General features: G+C 40.2%; 1 protein-coding gene across 1 annotated transcript in view; it reads right to left on the bottom strand.

The window, feature by feature from the left end:
- Window positions 1-17,256, bottom strand: part of rab3gap1 (RAB3 GTPase activating protein subunit 1) — a 76,337-nt gene that overhangs the window by 27,400 nt on the left and 31,681 nt on the right. The window contains exon 18 of the mRNA XM_046069693.1: window positions 10,092-10,229. Coding sequence (XP_045925649.1) covers window positions 10,092-10,229 — 138 coding nt within the window. The remainder of the gene's footprint in view (window positions 1-10,091; window positions 10,230-17,256) is intronic.

Below are 17,256 nucleotides of genomic sequence, written 5' to 3'. Positions count from 1 at the left end.
CCTTTTTTGCTTCAGAGGGGCACTAGGCAGGGCTGCCCTTTGTCGCCTCTGCTTTTTGCCATCGCCATTGAGCCCTTAGCTATCTGGCTTCGTGAGGACGTAAATTTTAAAAGGTATAAATCGGCTAGGTAGAGAGTATAAATTATCCCTATATGCAGACGATCTTCTACTCTTTATTTCTGATCCAGAGACTTCTGTTCCTGTTATTCTTAACATTTTAAACCATATTGGTAAAATTTCAGGGTATAAGATTAATTTTCATAAGAGTGAATTGTTCCCTGTAAATTCCTTGGCAAATAACCCTACGCATTCACTTCTTCCATTTAGATGGGCGGCTGATGGATTTAAGTATTTGGGTATTACGTTGACCAAATCTTTAACTGGAATGTATGTTTCTAATTTTGTCCCCTTACTTAAAAAGGTTGAGTCTGACATGGGACGTTGGGCTAACCTCCCTCTTTCTCTTGCTGGGCGTATAAGCCTGATCAAGATGACTGTTCTTCCCAAGTTTTTTTATTTATTTCAACATATTCCAATTTTTCCTCAAGAAAAAGTTTTTTATGGATTTGGACAAACAAATAATTTCCTTTTTATGGGGAAATGGGACAGCTCGAATTAGGAAATCAATTTTGGAGCTCCCTAAAAACAAGGAAGGCTTTGCACTCCCAAATGTTTTGCACTATTACTGGGCCTGCCATATCCAGAAAATTGTATATTGGAGGAACAATCTGAATTCTGAAACCCCTTGCTGGGCCTACCTGGAACAGTCCTCAGCACGCCTCTCTCTGCACTCAGTTATATGCTCACAACTACCATTGCCTACCAACATTAGTTCAAATTTAGTAGTATCTCACTCAGTTAAGATATGGACTCAATTTAGAAAACAGACTGGGTTACATAGGTTTTCTACACTCTCTCCGATAATTAAAAACCACAGTTTTGCACCATCTAATATGGATGAGGGGTTTCGAATATGGTTTGATAAAAGGCATAAGGACCATTGATGATCTCTATGAGGGGGGAGTTTTCTCCTCCTTTAATAACCTTTCCAAAAGATTTGACTTGCCTAACTCCCACTTATTTCGTTTCTTTCAAGTCAGGCACTTTGTGCAAAAACTATTCCCTCACTTTCCAAATCGCCCCCCTGAATCACCATTAGATGACTTTTTAAAGCTTGATCCACATTCAAAACACTGTATTTCTGTCATTTATAATTTGATTCACAATAATAATCCAGTCTCTACAGGTAGGGCCAGAGCGGCGTGGGAGGGAGACCTGGGATTTGAAATCTCTGATGAGCATTGGGAGCGTATTCTTGCTCTTACACACACATCATCTATAAGTGCAAGACACAGCCTGATACAGTGTAAGATTCTGCATAGGGTCTACTATACTAATGCTAAACTTGCCAAAATATACCCCTCTGTCAGCGATGCATGTAATAGGTGCAAGCAATCACCAGCAGATCTCATTCATATGTTTTGGGGATGCCCTAAACTATATGATTACTGGACTAAGATATTCAAAATTCTGAAGGAAGCCTTTGCCATAGATCTTGACATAAATCCACTTCTGGTCATTTTCGGGATGACTGTTGATGGTAACCTTTCAGTAACGATTCAAAAGGCTCTAGCCTTTACTACTGTATTAGCAAGACGTCTCATACTTTTGAAGTGGAAACATGCTTCACCACCTTCTTTTGATACATGGCTGAAAGTAGTCTTTACTTGCATTAAATTGGAGAAAATCAGACTGTCACAGGCTGGATCTATAAGGACCTTTGATAAACTGTGGCGCCCCTTTTTAGACTATTTATTAGCTAATTCTCAAGACAATTAAGCTAAGCACCCTCTGAGGAATTATTTATTTTATTTTAAAAATTCTTTAAAATATCAATATTGTATTTTATTTATTTATTGTGTTTTTCCCCTTTCTTTCTTTCTCTCTCTCTTTCTTTCTTTGTGTTTTTTTTTTTTTCTTGCTAGAGGCTATAGGTTGGTCATTCGAGGGAGGGTTTATTGGGGTATTATCAGTGTGGAACGATTATTTCATAAAATCACTGTTACTATGTGTTGATTTGATGTTCCAAGCAGTAAAACCAATAAAAAAAAAATTTAACTTCAGGGTTATCGACCTGTCCAGTTAGGAAGCATATGCAATTGTGAATCAATGTCAACTGTTTCTGTGCAAATGAAAGAAAAAACAGGTGCACTAGAGAGGCAACAGCAAGACAACCTCTAAAAAGGGAATGGTTTTGTAGGTTGTTGCCATTTACATTTACTCATTTAGCTGACGCTTTTATCCAAAGCGACTTACAATTGCTACATATGTCAGAGGTTTGCTCTGGGACACACTGGCAGATGTGTCAATGAGAATTGAACCGAGATCTCTCACACAAAAGGCATAATGTCTTATCCACTGCATCATCGGCAGACAATTGCCCTTTCCTTATCGTTTGAGAGTTTGGAGACGCTGTGGTGAATGTTATGCTGTCTGCAACATCATCCAGCATGACCTGTTTGGCGGTGGGCCAGTGACAGTCTGGGGAGCCATTTCCTTGGAGGGTCGTACAGACTTCCAAATGATCGTCAGCGGAACCCTGACTGCTATTACTGGGATGAAATCCTCAGAGCCATTGTTATGCCCTGGGTTCCTCCTGGTGCAGGACATTGCCTGGCTTCATGTGGTCAGAGTGTGTGTGCAGTTCCTAGATGAAGGCATGCTGACTGGTCGTCACATTCCCTAGACCTTAATCTAATTGAGAACCTCAGGGACGTTATGCATCAGTGCATTTGACACCGCCAAGTAGCACCACAGACTGTCCAGGAGCTCACTGATCTCCTGATCCAGGTCTGGGAGGAGATCTCCCAGGACACCATCCGCTGTCTCATCAGGCGCATGCCCAGACGACGTCGGGAGTACATACAGGCACGTGGGGGCCATCCACACTGCTGAGTCACATTGTAAGTGGCCATGATGAAAGTCACGCAAGTTGGATCAGCCTGTGATTTCAAATATTTTACTTTGATTTTTGAATTTAGCCCTCAATCAGTTGGTGATTACTTCATTTTGTTCTAAACAAATTATACAATGTACAGCGAAGATTTTCAACTTTAAACTATTTGTTCATTGAGATTTGATGTATGATTTAAGTGTTGTCTTAGGGAGTCTTCAATACGCAAAAAAATAGTTGAGTGAACACTAAAACAATCAGACAGAACACCGGGGGCCCTGTACCACAAAGCAAGTTCAACATTCCTAGAATATCTTTTTGTTACCTGGCTTCACTAAAACTAACAATCTGAATCGTGATAAGCGGTCACATGAAGCTGGTTATCATCTAGGTAAGTCAACCCAGGGTTTTCAAATCCAGACATAATACAGGCTTCAGAGAGCATCTGTGCTTCTGGTATCTAAAACTTTCCTAAATGAACTTTTGGGGGCCCCGATAGTAGATCTAAAAAAATGGATAAAAGAATGAATCAATTTTACATTTTTTCTTTTCAGTTCTCATTTTTAGAGGAATTAATTTCCTTATTATTATCATCCAGCGCTGTTTGCGTTATCCAGGTTACTTAACACTTTGCGACAGCAGAAGATCCTCAAAGTTTACGACACAATTTAGGGCCACCAAAAAATAACTGAAGCCTCACAGTCCTAACACAAGTTTAAGAAAAAAAAATAATAAACCAATCAAAGCACTATTACTGCCGATAAATACAAACAGAGGTCATGGATCACTCAGCCCAGAAAAGTGAGGTACTAAGAGGCAAAGAAAAGTGTCCAACAGTGGTCAGCAGTCAAGTCAAAGTTAGGTTAAGTTTGTCAATGGAGAGCTAGATAAAGCAAACTTAGACCTTTTCAGAAGAGCTAAAAAGTTTCACCTTACCATCGTGGATTACTTTAAGCGTGCAGGGGAAGATCATGGAGTATTTCAGTTCCAAGTCCCGTAGCTATTTCTTTACTGAGTTGAACTGCTGGCGTTTCAGGGTAAGAGCAGTGCTGTTGTTCTTATTCCATAATACACAAGCTCAGTCTTTTCCCTTGAGAGCTTCAAGATCTTTAGCTTGCCCTGGAAATAGAGAAATTTAACTAGGATCGGCCTGTGTCTGGAGGAATTTTGCTTGATGAAAGAAAGAGAACAATTACAGAACTCGATTACGGGAGGAGTGAGTAAATTCTCCTTGGCAAGGAGCTGTTGTATCAGGCCCTGGGACTTCTCAGGGACAGAAATGAAGAGAAGGCTAGAAGCTTGGCTTCGGTTCTCGGCAGCTTCAGCACATTCTTTCAGGTAGGAATTTTCATTTGAGTGTTTTCACATGTTGGGTCAGGTCCCACCGTCATTAGACCTCACTCTCAGCTCGAGCTCTGATACGTGTTCTTCAAGTGTAGCGACTGAACCTTGAATTTTGTTTAGGCCAACGTTAATAGCTTCAAGTTTTAATTTCAGAAATGAAATCATCTTGTTTCATTTGCTGCATTCCTTCACAGATATTTTGGAGGGAAACAGGTACTTGAGACATTGTGAGACCTATCTCCTATCCTCAATGGAGAAGCAGTTTAGTCCAGTAACTGAATTTAGTGCATAAAATTGATCCAAGTTGTATTTTTAGATGCACCACAGTTAGCTTTGATTGTCTTACAACATTTTACAACAGGGTTGTAATAAGGCAGATTCCTCATATGTGAAAATGTACCTGGCAATAAACCTGATTCTGATTATGCTAGTTTAACAGCAAAAAAAAGGTCATTATGGACAGAAGTGCGCAGATGATACAAAAAGCCGAATGTTACTCTACAGCTCTGTAGTTTATCAGCAAGTATCTGAACTACACTATAGGCTGGACTTCATTTTAAACATGTCCATGTGCGCATTAAAGTCACATGTCACACGGGTGCACAGCTGTGTGCAAGTGCATTTGCTATTTAAAGAGGTCATATTATGCTCATTTCAGGTTCAAAATCTTATTTAGGGGTTGTACCAGAACAGGTTTACATGGTTTAATTTTCAAAAAACACCATATTTTTTGTCATACTGCACATTGCTGCAGCTCCTCTTTTCACCCTTGGTTGGAAGCTTCGTTTTAGCTATGGAGTGACACATCTTGTCTCTACATGATCTTTGTTGGGAGTTGCACATGTGCAATTCCTAGTTAAGGCCTACTAGCCAATCAGAAGCAGAGAAGGGCGGGTCAGTGAGAGGCAAACACGGCTTTGTTTCAGCTGTACATGTTGCCGACCAGCTTGGCTGGAGCAAGAGTTTCAGAGTGGTGAGTTACTAATCTGCGACTCAGTGTTTTTCCACCGGTGTTTTTGAGGGCGTGTCAGAGTAGCCGCATTGTCTTTCATCCCTGTGACGTCACAGGGATGAAAGGGAAGCGGCTGGACTACAAATGAGCTGTTTTCAGGCAGTTCAGAGCAGAGTTTTCTGTGGGAGATGGGAACTCCCTTTGGGACTTTGGGCTTTTTCACTTTGCCCAAAGTCCCAAAGGACTTTTACATGGGACTCCCAAAGGACTATTACATGCACAAAAAAGGTATATAACTCAGTAAAGGAGAGGGAAAAAGTCAAAAAGCATAATACCAGCTCTTTAAACAACGTGGGCTTGAAAAAGACAACTGTGTTGGTTGGAAACTAGCAATGACACTTGAGCGGCGCTTTGCGCAGGTGCAGTTCTTAGGAATAACCTTAGATCCACAACTCAAATTCTATAAACATGTCAAGTTTTCAAAATCAGTAAAGCTCAACCTCAATTGTTTCAAATTAACGCACTACACAGGCAGCCTAGTTAGTGTGAGAGCTGTAGCTTTGTTTTTGTCGCTCTTTATCATTAGATGTTTATTTATTTATTCCATGTTTTTTTAGTATCTATCTTCTCCTGCACCGTTTGTCTTAGAAATCCTTTATTAATATTTGTTTGCATTTTAAAATGAATGGATTTCAATGGGAGCAGTGAAGGGTTTTACAGCTTTTAGGAGACTTTATCAGTGTGTCACATGACCACCTAGAGTGTGGAGAGAAGGATTTGGTAGAGCAGAATTTTTTGTAAATTGCTGCCAGTTGCGCATATTCATCTCCATTAACACAAACAAGTTATCAAAATGTAGCTTTTCTCTCTCAAAATGGCAAAATCGTCCTCAGTGGAGGTTTAACTTTTTAGATCCGAACCTTAATTGATAGGTAACTCACATTCATGGTCTCATTGACTCTCTGTTCTAACTGCAGGCTGGTTCCCTGTCACCAATTCTTTACCTTGCTATGTTCTTCCTTCCTGTTTGGAGTGTAGACACATGATGGATATTGTTATGCTCAGCTAATCAAGCACTAACTAAAAATACCAAAATGATAGCTGAAAGCTTTTTTAAAGCAAATGCACTTTTCAACAAAGAAGCAAACTGTGACTTCCTCAGAAGTTTGTATAGCACACTTGGTTAGAGCATAGGCTTCCAATGCAGCTCTTATGAATCCAGACCCAGGTTTGAATCCCACCTCCACCAACAGTGATAATTGCTTTCAACTTTAAACACCTGTATGGTGTGAACTTAATGATACCAACACACTAAAGATGATTCCTAACTAAAAATACCAAAATGACAGCTTGAGGGTTTTTTTAAGGGCTTTTCTATCAACAAAAGATCAAATTGCGAGATTTGTAACAGCTGTTATGTGATAGCTCAGTTCCTATTGAGTTGGTTTTGAGAGCAACAGTTATCTTTGCAGACCCGGGTTTGACTCCCACCTTGACCCACTGTGAATTGATCACAGCTGCATGGTGTTGAACTCAATGCTGCCAACAAAATGGTTAGTTCCCACTGACTTGCAGTGATTGTTTTTAAATTTGTATATTGTTGGTCTTTCTAAATGCAAACATTGTTTACATGGAATAAATTTTTCATGAGATTAGTCGCTTTCTGTGTCTTCATGTTATATTTTGCAACAGTGAACCAGATGTCACAGAAAATTTGGGTATCAATGCTATGTTGTGAAGCTTGTGAGTTTTCAATTAAGCGTGTCCATGGTGGCAAAGTTCCATGCTTTGCCAACACACAAGAAGTTGCTATATCTTCAGTGTACATGCTCAAATCTGTACCAAATTTTACCTGTTTGATAAAAGTCCCACCCTGAACACATCTACAAGCTCATATTCACTCATCGTCTTAGCGTTACCCAATGGCAATAGAGAGTGACTATTTCTATGCTGTGATGAACCACATTTTGTAGATTGGCCATATCTACTTCAAAACTATCTCAGAAAAGTAAGTAGGTAGGTAGGTAGGTTCACTGTCACTATATAACAAGTTATAGAGTGAAATTGAGTTTTGTAACTCCCATCTGCTACATAGCAGACAATATACTAAATATAATAAAGAATCAATTATGAAAAACGGTAAACAGATATAAACTATCACTGGAGCAGTGCTTAGGATGAATTAGAGTTTAAGAGTCTGTTAGCTTGGGGGAAAAAGCTGCTCTGCAGTCTGGTGGTGCGGCAGCTGAAACTTCTATATCTCCTCCCAGACGGCAGCAGGGTGAACAGGCTGTGCTGGGTGGGTACTGTCCTTTAGTATCCTTTGGGCTCTGCATAGGCATCTCACCGATATCATTGATGCTCGGGAGATGGGTACCAATGATCTTCTGAGCAGTTTTAATTACCCGCTGCAGAGTCCTCTGGTCCTGAGCCGTGCACATCCCATACCAGTTTGTGATGTTTCCAGTCAGGATGCTTTCTATTGCTCCTCTGTAAAAGCTGACAAGAACTTGGCGTGGGAATTTGGCCTTCTTAAGCTTCCTGAAGAAATACAGTCATTTCTGAGCTTTTTTCACCAGTGTGGAGATGTGAGGTGACCATGTCAGGTTCTCTGTGATGCTGATTCCCAGGAACTTGAAACTGTTCACCTGCTCCAACACACAGCTCCACTGATGTAGACAGGAGTGTGTGTCTGTATCTCCTTCTTCCTAAAATCAACGATCAGTTCCTTAGTTTTGCTGACATTGAGCAGTAGTTTGTTCTCTGAGCACCACTCTACAAGATTATCAATTTCCTGCAGAAATGAAGTCTCATAGTTGTTTGAAATCCGGCTGATGACGTTGGTGTCATACGCATACTTCACAACAGAGTTCTCCTCATTTCGAGGGATGCAGTCGTGAGTGTAAAAAAAGTCACACATTAATGGTGTTATGTTGTTAAGCTTCTGAGTATTCCTTCAACGGTGTATGCTTGGTGTGGCAGCAAAGTACCATGCTGCGTCATGAAACAGGAAGTTGTTATAACTTTGCTGCACATGCTCAAATCAGTACCAAACTTTATGTGACCGATAATGGTCCCGCCCCCAACACATCTACATTCCAATATTCAGTTATAGTCATAGTGCCACCTACTGGCAACAGGCAGTAAGCTCTGTGAGACAGTCATCACACGATTTAAATCATTAATACATTTTCTCAATGTGTTTCACACTTGATGTACTGGGACATAATGTTTAGTTACTGGGTGCTCCTTTGCAACCCCATAGACGACACAGGAAGTGACTCAAGTATTTCATGCAGCTTCCAAGGTGCGTGACAATTTAGACCCACATAGGGAGAGCTGCAGCATCTGAAGTGGGGATGCAACACTATCTGACGCACTTCATGTGCGAGGGCCCGTCCAACGCTGATTGCAGCTTTAGTATTTTAAGTGAATTAGTCTGTGGCATGGGATTCTTTTACTTGAACGTAGCGCTACAGGATTTTAAAAAATGCTGATGGAGCAGTGCTTTGCAGCAGCAGTCACAGGTAACAGCTGGGGCCGTATCCACATTCAACTACTGGCTACACGGCAATCAGTATCTGCAACAAATCCCTCCCTAGCTTTGTGTTTTTACAGGAAACTTACACGTAAAAAGCAAATAGTACTCTGTTTTCTATTAAAGTAATCCCTGTGAGTAATCCCTGTTTTTACAAAATGTACCTGTAATCTGATTACGTCTTTATTTTCTGTACTGTAACGGAATACAGTTAGTTACTTACATGTAATCCGTTTTGTCCGGATTGTTGTGCATTGGAAAATTATTGTAAAATTCTCTATATTTATAACATCTGTGCCTATCAAATAAATTTATTTAAAAATATATATATATATTTGCCGCATATCAAACATCCAACAAACTAATATCCAGCTTGAAACCAACTTCACCACGGTCCATTCTTCCACATATGCCGCTGATGCGGAAAAGACATTTGCATTCACGATAAACAAACGTGTAAGCTTACTTATAACTGGATAATAGCCTACTGAACAGGAGGAATTAGACCATGCAAGCTAAAACGAGGAGCTGCTGTGCTGCTATGGGGCTGTCTTGTCCTCTCGTTAGCTTTGCAGCAGCATGTAGCAACAGTTTGCTAACCCATAACTTAGCTAAAATTAGTTACATTACATGATGTGCTCTATATCATGGTATTTGTCATGTTATTGGAATTCTGCAGAATTGCATAAGTAACCATTTACCTGAAGACCATCCAAGGTATAAAAAAAACAAATCTGAACTTCTTTATTTCACTAGACACTAGTAGGCTATGGTGGTATGGCGAGCGCATCAATTACATGCCTGTCTACGCAAGCCTCAGTGGCTTCAAGTGTGGACTTGCTACAAAGCATGTTTATTTTCCAACTATGACCTTCCTTGTGGCTTGTAAATGTCATTTTACTGTGTTTACGTCATCTTTTAATATGAAGAATTTTTTTCCACAAACGTGGACGTGGCAATTAGGTCCCAGTACTTGATACCTTTAAGGTATCGACCAAAGTAACCCAGTACCAAGTAGTATTGACAACTTCTCCAGTCAAACAATTACTGCATTAGATTTGCATGCTTTTTGTAACCAGATCTGGAAAAAATTACTATTTGTATGTTTTGCTCCGCAAGCAACACTCCAAAGGAAAGAGAAGGGCATGCTTCTTTTTTTTTTGTCTGTGCCTGCACATGCTTGTGTACACTACTCTGTACATTTTTATTTGCAATTTCCATCACTGATCATCAATCACTGTGGCACAGTGTTCGATAAATACAGCACATGAATAAATTTAATGTGTGCATGTCTGCCTGCTTACCTTAAAGGACTCCATGTCAGAGAGCAGACAGGCACTCTGCATCCGGGCACGGAGGTGGGTACCTTCAGCTGATGTGCCCAGTTTGGCCAGTACTTCTGACTGCTCATCTAACATATCCTCTGTCATGGGAGCAGGTTCCTGAAAATCAAACACACACACGATCAATGGACTTCTATACATCCATACACAATGTCTAAAATACTCCCAAACTTTAGCTGGTTGAAGGTGTAGTCTTGTATCTGTAGCTTGTCCTGGGGAATCCCTAAACTGGATGCAGCGATGCTTTAATGCATGTAATGTGAATCGACATATTTTCGTAATAGTGTTAACAGTTCATCAAACAACAGCAACATCAAGAAATGAAGTGCTACATGATGTCGCATACTCCTGTAATGCATTATTTTACATTTTGTTACATGCTGGGAGGGCTGGCTCATCTGGACTAACATACATAACATACATAAAATAAGTATGATCACTAACAGGAAAATGTAAGCCTCACTGTTTCTGTACCATAATCCATTATAAAACACATAAGACGTGAAGTTTACAATGGCACTGTCAGGTGAGGATCAAGGCTCCTCTCCTTTGTTCAATTAGATAAGCAATATGCAAATCTTACCAAAATGTTTTTTTTATTCTTTTGCAATAGTGCAAAAGAATAGGAGAATTAAATGTGGACTCTTAAACATCAGATCTTTCTCTGTCCTCTAAAGGTGTACTAGTAAATTAATTAATATCAGATTATAATATTGATTTCTTTTGTCTTACTGAAACCTGGCTGGGTGACTCTAGCCTACTAATCAGCTCTAAACCTAAACTAAATTCTAACTCATTTGAAAGCCTTGTTCTTAGTCTTTCACACCCAAGTTGGAAATCACTGCAACCAATTCTTTTCGTTATAGTGTACCGAGCACCTGGTCCATACTCTGAATTCTTATCTGAATTTGCAGAGTTTTTGTCAACTTTAGTCCTTAAAAACGGACAAAGTCATTATTGTAGGGGATTTTAATATTCATGTGTACGATGAGAATGACAGCTTTAGTACTGCGTTTATCTCTCTGTTAGATTCCATTGGCTTCTCTCAGAGTGTTCCCACAGAATCCCTTTTTATCTGTCCACTGTTTGATAACTTTTGACTTTGTATTGCTGAACTACACACCATTAGGCAAAAATATCTATACAAGTCTGTCTGATAGTGCTGTAGCTAAATTTAAGGATGTGATTCCATCAGTTTTTAATTAATTATCAAGTCACAAAGTAACGGAGGACTCCTACGCTAATCTCAGTCCCTCCCAAATCGATCATCTTGTTTATCGCGCTGCAGGCTCACTGCAGATGACACTCGACTCTGTTATTCCTCTAAAAAAGAAAACAAAAACAAAGACTGTTAGCTCTATGGTATAACACTGAAACTCTCAAATTAAAGCAAATATCGCGGAAACCTGAGGGGAATTGCTGTTCCACCAAACTGGAAAATTCTCCTTTAATTTGGCAAGATAGTAGATGGGGCGGCTGTGGGTCAGGAGGTAGAACGGGTTGGCCGTTAATCGGAAGGTCGGCGGTTCAATCCCTGGCTCCCCCTGGTTGCGTGTCGAAGTGTCCTTGGGCAAGATACTGAACCCCGAATTGGCTATTCCGCCAGTGTATGAGTGAGTGTGAATGTTAGTTTCCGTTTGAGCACTTAGGCTCAGTGTATGAATATGTGTGACTGGTGAATGCAGATGTAGTGTAAAAGCGCTTTGAGTGGACGAAAAGACTAGAAAGGCGCTATACAAGTACAAAGCATTTACATTTACTCTTAAAACTTATAGGAAGGTACTCCGTAATGCCAGAGCAGCGTACTACTCGTCATTAATAGAGGAAAATAGGAACAACCCCAGGTTTCTTTTCAGCACTGTAGCCAGGCTGACAGAAAGTCACAGCTCTATTGAGCCAAGTATTCCCATAGCTCTCAGTAGTTACGACTTCATGAGCTTCTTTAATGATAAAATTCTAACTATTAGAAACAAAATTCAGTATGACCTGCCCTCAACTTGGAACCTTAGAAACAGCTGTAAAACCAGATATATGTTTAGACTGCTTTGCTTCCCTCAATCTTTACCAGCTAACTTCAATGATTTCTTCATCTAAACCATCAGCCTGCCTCTTAGACCCCATCCCGACTAGGCTGCTTAAAGAAGTTTTACCCTTAGTCAGCACTTCTTTCTAGATATGATCACTCTGTCTTTATTAACAGTTTATGTATCACAGTACTTTAAAGTAGCTGTAATTGAACCTTTTCTGAAAAAGCCCAACCTTGATCCAGATGTTTTAGCAAACTATAGACCTATATCTAACCTTCCATTTCTCTCTAAGGTTCTGGAGAAAGCAGTTGGCAAACAGCTGTGTAACTTTCTACATAGCAATAGTTTATTTGAGGATTTTCAGTCAGGATTTAGAGTTCATCATAGCACAGAGACAGCACTGGTGAAAATTACTAATGACCTCCTAATAGCATCAGACAAAGGACTTGTCTCTGTACTGGTTTTATTAGATCTTAGTGCTGCATTTGATACCATTGACCATCAGATCCTATTACAGAGATTGGGACATTTCATTGGCATTAAAGGAACAGCTCTAAGCTCGTTTAAGTCCTATTTATCAGAGCGATTTCAGTTTTTACATGTTAACGACGAGTCCTCCATTCACGCCAAAGTAAGTCATTGAGTTCCACAAGGATCTGTGTTAGGACCAGTCCTGTTCACTTTATACTGTATATGCTTCCTTTGGCAATATTATCAGGAAACCTTCTTTGTTATACCTCTGTGTGTATATTGTTTAGGCTGTTTCCCTCCCTCTGTCTCTCTCTCTCTCTCTCTCTCGCTCGCTCTGTCTCTCACCCCCAACCGGTCGAGGCAGATGGCTGCCCACCCTGAGCCATGGTTCTGCTTGAGGTTTCTGCCTCTTAAAAGGAAGTTTTTCCTTGCCTCTGTCGCCAAGTGCTTGCTCTTGGTGGGAATTGTTGGGTTTCTCTAAATAACAACACAGAGTACGGTCTAGACCTGCTCTTGTATGAAAAGCACTCTGAGATAACTGTTGTTGTGATTTGGTGCTATATACACAAAATTTTATTGAAAATAGTACTGATAGTCATAATTTTACCTTACATAAAACGGTGCAATGTTGTTAATGGGCTTTTACCAAAATTATCAAATTACACATTTGTGTGCACAGTGCACTGCAAACAAATACATTTTTTATGCAAATTCTTAAGGTATTATGCTTGTTATTGTAATGCAGTTAGAAGTAAAAGTAAATAAGTTTTTTCCACCAGGGCAGTAATATTTTATATATATATATGTAATAAGTTTAGCTGGCTGATCTGAGCTTCCATGCTGTACCGTTTTATTGCCAATAATATTCATCAGCTAACTGTATCACAAACCTAACAGACACATTTCTGTCCACGTAGCAAAGCCATAACACAGCGGTGGAGAATAACTACATGAAATTACAATTGAACTAAGTTACAATATTATTTCTACCAGGGCAGTAAAAGTTGGCTGATCTGAGCTTCTATGCTGTAGGCTACCGTTTAACTGCCAATAATATGATCAGCTGATTGTCTCATGAACTTAACCGACACATTTCTGTCCATGTATCAAAGCCAAGACACAGCGTTGGAGAATAACTACATGAAATTACAATCCAAATATTTATTTTTTTGACCAGGGCAGTAAAAGTTTAGCTAGCTGATCTGCGCTTCTATGCTGTAGGCCACCGTTTTATGTAGATAGAAATGGCGCATTTTAAGGTAATAGAAACATAACAGTTCATTATGTAAGGCCTTTATACACCACTGAAAACACATACTGCATTTCTATAAATAAATCCTCAGAAATATTACACACTGAAACTTTAAAAGGTCTAACCAGTTTGGACAGACAGTTTTGAGTGCACATATTCAGAGAGGTAGACACCCAGGAGAACCTCATCAATTTTAAGGAATACACTTTTCATCATCAATGACATCATATATCAAATGTCTTGATGACAATAATACAGAAAGTCTGAATGAATGGAGAGGTAAGGGCTCTATCCAGAGCCAAACAAGATGGTTTTCAGTCAGGTGACAAGGAAGCTTACTGTATGTTCACATACAATGCCAATTTCCTCACGGTGGTTTTATAACTGGACAACTGCCAAATGTTCACACACACACACAACGTGATAACACGAATAAACACAACCTGCAATTATTACAGTATTTAATTGCAATAAACGGATCAAATTAATGCCAAAATAACTACAATGGATAATGGATAATGTACTGATTTAGCATATTGCGAAAACTTGTGTAACTTGTATTGTGTAACTCGTGGTTCTACGAGGAACCCCATTCTTATAGAGGCAGGTGTTACGACCCCTCACTTTCTGCCTGCTGTGGCTTCATTGGTTTCTTCGTGCAGCAGCTGGCATTTTGGGAGGGCTCGTTTAGTAATGGGCTGACACCTGTGTAGGCCTCAGCCTAAGCTACATTTACTGTATCTCTCTCTCGTTCCTCTCTTTCCGTCTCTTTCCTAGGCTACCCATGCCCTGATTTGGGTTTGCTTGCTGTCCTGAATTACCGTCAATCTTCATTCATACTTTTCTCACTCATCCATGCTTTCCACTCATCACTGATGCCGCTTATTATCACATTTCATGTTCTGTAAATAGTTATGTTGTTTATAGTTTCTTTAATTATAAAACATCTTTTTGGCACTTCAACCTGCCTGGTCTCCCCCTTTCAATCACATTCTATGAGCTGGGATGTGACCCAGAGAATGGTTCGAAAAAGAGAAAATATGGTAGGGTCAGAATTTGGCGTCAACAACATGACAGCATGGATCCATCCTGTCTTGTATCAACGGTTCAGGGTGGTGGTGTAATGGTGTGTGGGATATTTTATTGGTGCACAATGGGCTCCTTATTACCAACTGAGCATCGTTTTAAATGCGACTGCCTACCTGAGTAGTGTTGCTACTAGCAAGGTGTACCTAATAAAGTGGCCAGTGAATGAATGTGTGTGTGTGTGTGTGTGTGTGTGTGTGTGTGTGTGTGTGTGTGTGTGTGTGTGTGTGTGTGTGTGTGTGTGTGTGTGTGTGTGTGTACATAGTTTGTCTATTTTGTTGAGATTGTTGTCCTGATTAATTATTACATATTATTGTAAACCCAAAGTCAAATTCCTTGTGTAAACATACCTGGCTAATAAGTGATTCTGATATTGCCGACTGACATTTGTCTTGTTGTTAGAGTAGATGATAGAGGTTTACTAGTTGAAGTTGTGATCACTCATCTATGCTAAGGTTAAATAAATCCTATTATATTTTAAAGAGCAGTTGTCTGTGGTTATTTGTGTATTTGTGTTGTAATAACAGCTGGTTGTGACGGTGAGTGCTCACATTCACCCTTCACTGTCCATCCTATTAATTCGAAATAGTGTTCAATTATTGGCGGGCAAATTTTCGAGACTGTTATCAGGTTTGGTTATTTATCCCTGATTCCAGGGTGATGCCCTGTATTTATCTTTATTTATTATTTTGTAGTATTAATATTTCTAAAATATCTTTGATACTTCGCTAATTACTAAACCTGTCCCTACCACATCTCAACATGTGTAAAGCTGCTGGGCCTGATAACGTCCCTGGTCGTGGACTAAAAACAAGTGCCATTCATGTACTTGATCATGCTACTGACACTTAAAAATCAGGAGAGAGTTCCCATCTGATTCAAGACAGCCACCATCGTCCCTGTACCTATAAAGTCTGCAGTGTCTAGTCTGAACGACTACCACCCTGTGGCTTTCATCCCCATTCTGATGTAGTGCTTTGAGAAACTGGTTCTTCAGCACATAAAGAACAACATCCCAGCCAGCCTGGACCCTCACCAGTTTGCTTTCAGAACCAACAGATCCACAGAGGATGCCATCTCCATTGCCCTCCACTCAGCCCTCACACATCTTGCGGAAAACACCTCATCAGAATGCTCGTAGTGGATTTAAGTTCAGCACTGAACACAATCTCCTCCATGAAACTGATCAGCAAACTCAGCACTCTGAGCCTGAGTAACACACTGCAACTGGATATTGGACTGACTCACACAGTTCAGATTGGCAGGCACACACCTCCACTTTAGTGCTCAATGTGTGAGTCCCCTAGGTCTGTGTGTTCCCCATATCGGGAAGAAAACAACAATCTCTCTGCAGTGGATGATCAAAAAGATCATTGGTACCCATCTATCAAGGATCACACTAAAAGACAGTACCCACCCAGCCATAGCCTGTTCACCCAACTACCATCTGGCAAGAGATACAAAAGTATCTGCTCTTGCACCACAAGACTGAGAGCAGCTTCTTGAGGGAGAGACTTCTCCATTCTCCAATAGTTTTATTTTGACTTATTTATCCACTCATCTACTGTAAATCATTCTTGTTTTTGCAAGTTGCATGAAGGTCATTACAACTTAATCTTGTTACACCACCCTGTGTTGTAAAATGATAAATAAATCTACCTTCTACCTTTTGTGCGTGCGTGCGTGCGTATATAACTAGTGCTACTGAACATATAACATTGGTATTCAGAATTAAATGATACATATATATTTAAACTACACTTTAAATGTATGAATGAGTGCGCAACGGAGACAGAGAGATCCTGACCTGTGTGACAGGAACGAAGAGAGGCTCTGTAGAGTTGAGTAGAGTCATGTTGTTATAGGGATGCAGCCTTCCCTCTGCTTTACTTTTACTGCCATCTTTTTCTTTTCCCTCAGTATGTGGAGCCTCTATCTCCCCCTGGTCACTCAGGCACTCAAAGAACTCATCCTCACTGTCGCTCCATGAGTCCCAGGATTTCCCCGGAGACACATCCCTTGTTGAAGTGGATGCAGTCATTGTTGTCTTTGTAGACTCTGGTATGTTGGGACCATTCTGGCAGTCACCGGACAGCCTGTGCTCTCTCTCTTTGCTTCCCTCCAGCACCTTGTCTCTGGCCCGCTTCCTCTCAATGCAGCAGTTCAGCATCTATACATGAACATAAGCCCTTTTAGACATGGGATACTTAACATTGCTATCTTCAGCTCTCTCTTACACTGGTGGCTTTTTGCCATTTAGACTACGTTCAGACTGCAGGCCAAAATGACC

This window comes from Micropterus dolomieu, linkage group LG14, assembly GCF_021292245.1.
Source record: "Micropterus dolomieu isolate WLL.071019.BEF.003 ecotype Adirondacks linkage group LG14, ASM2129224v1, whole genome shotgun sequence".
NCBI lineage: Eukaryota > Metazoa > Chordata > Actinopteri > Centrarchiformes > Centrarchidae > Micropterus > Micropterus dolomieu.
The sequence above is the reverse complement of the archived record's forward strand: the minus strand, read 5'-3'. Positions and strand labels throughout refer to the sequence as shown.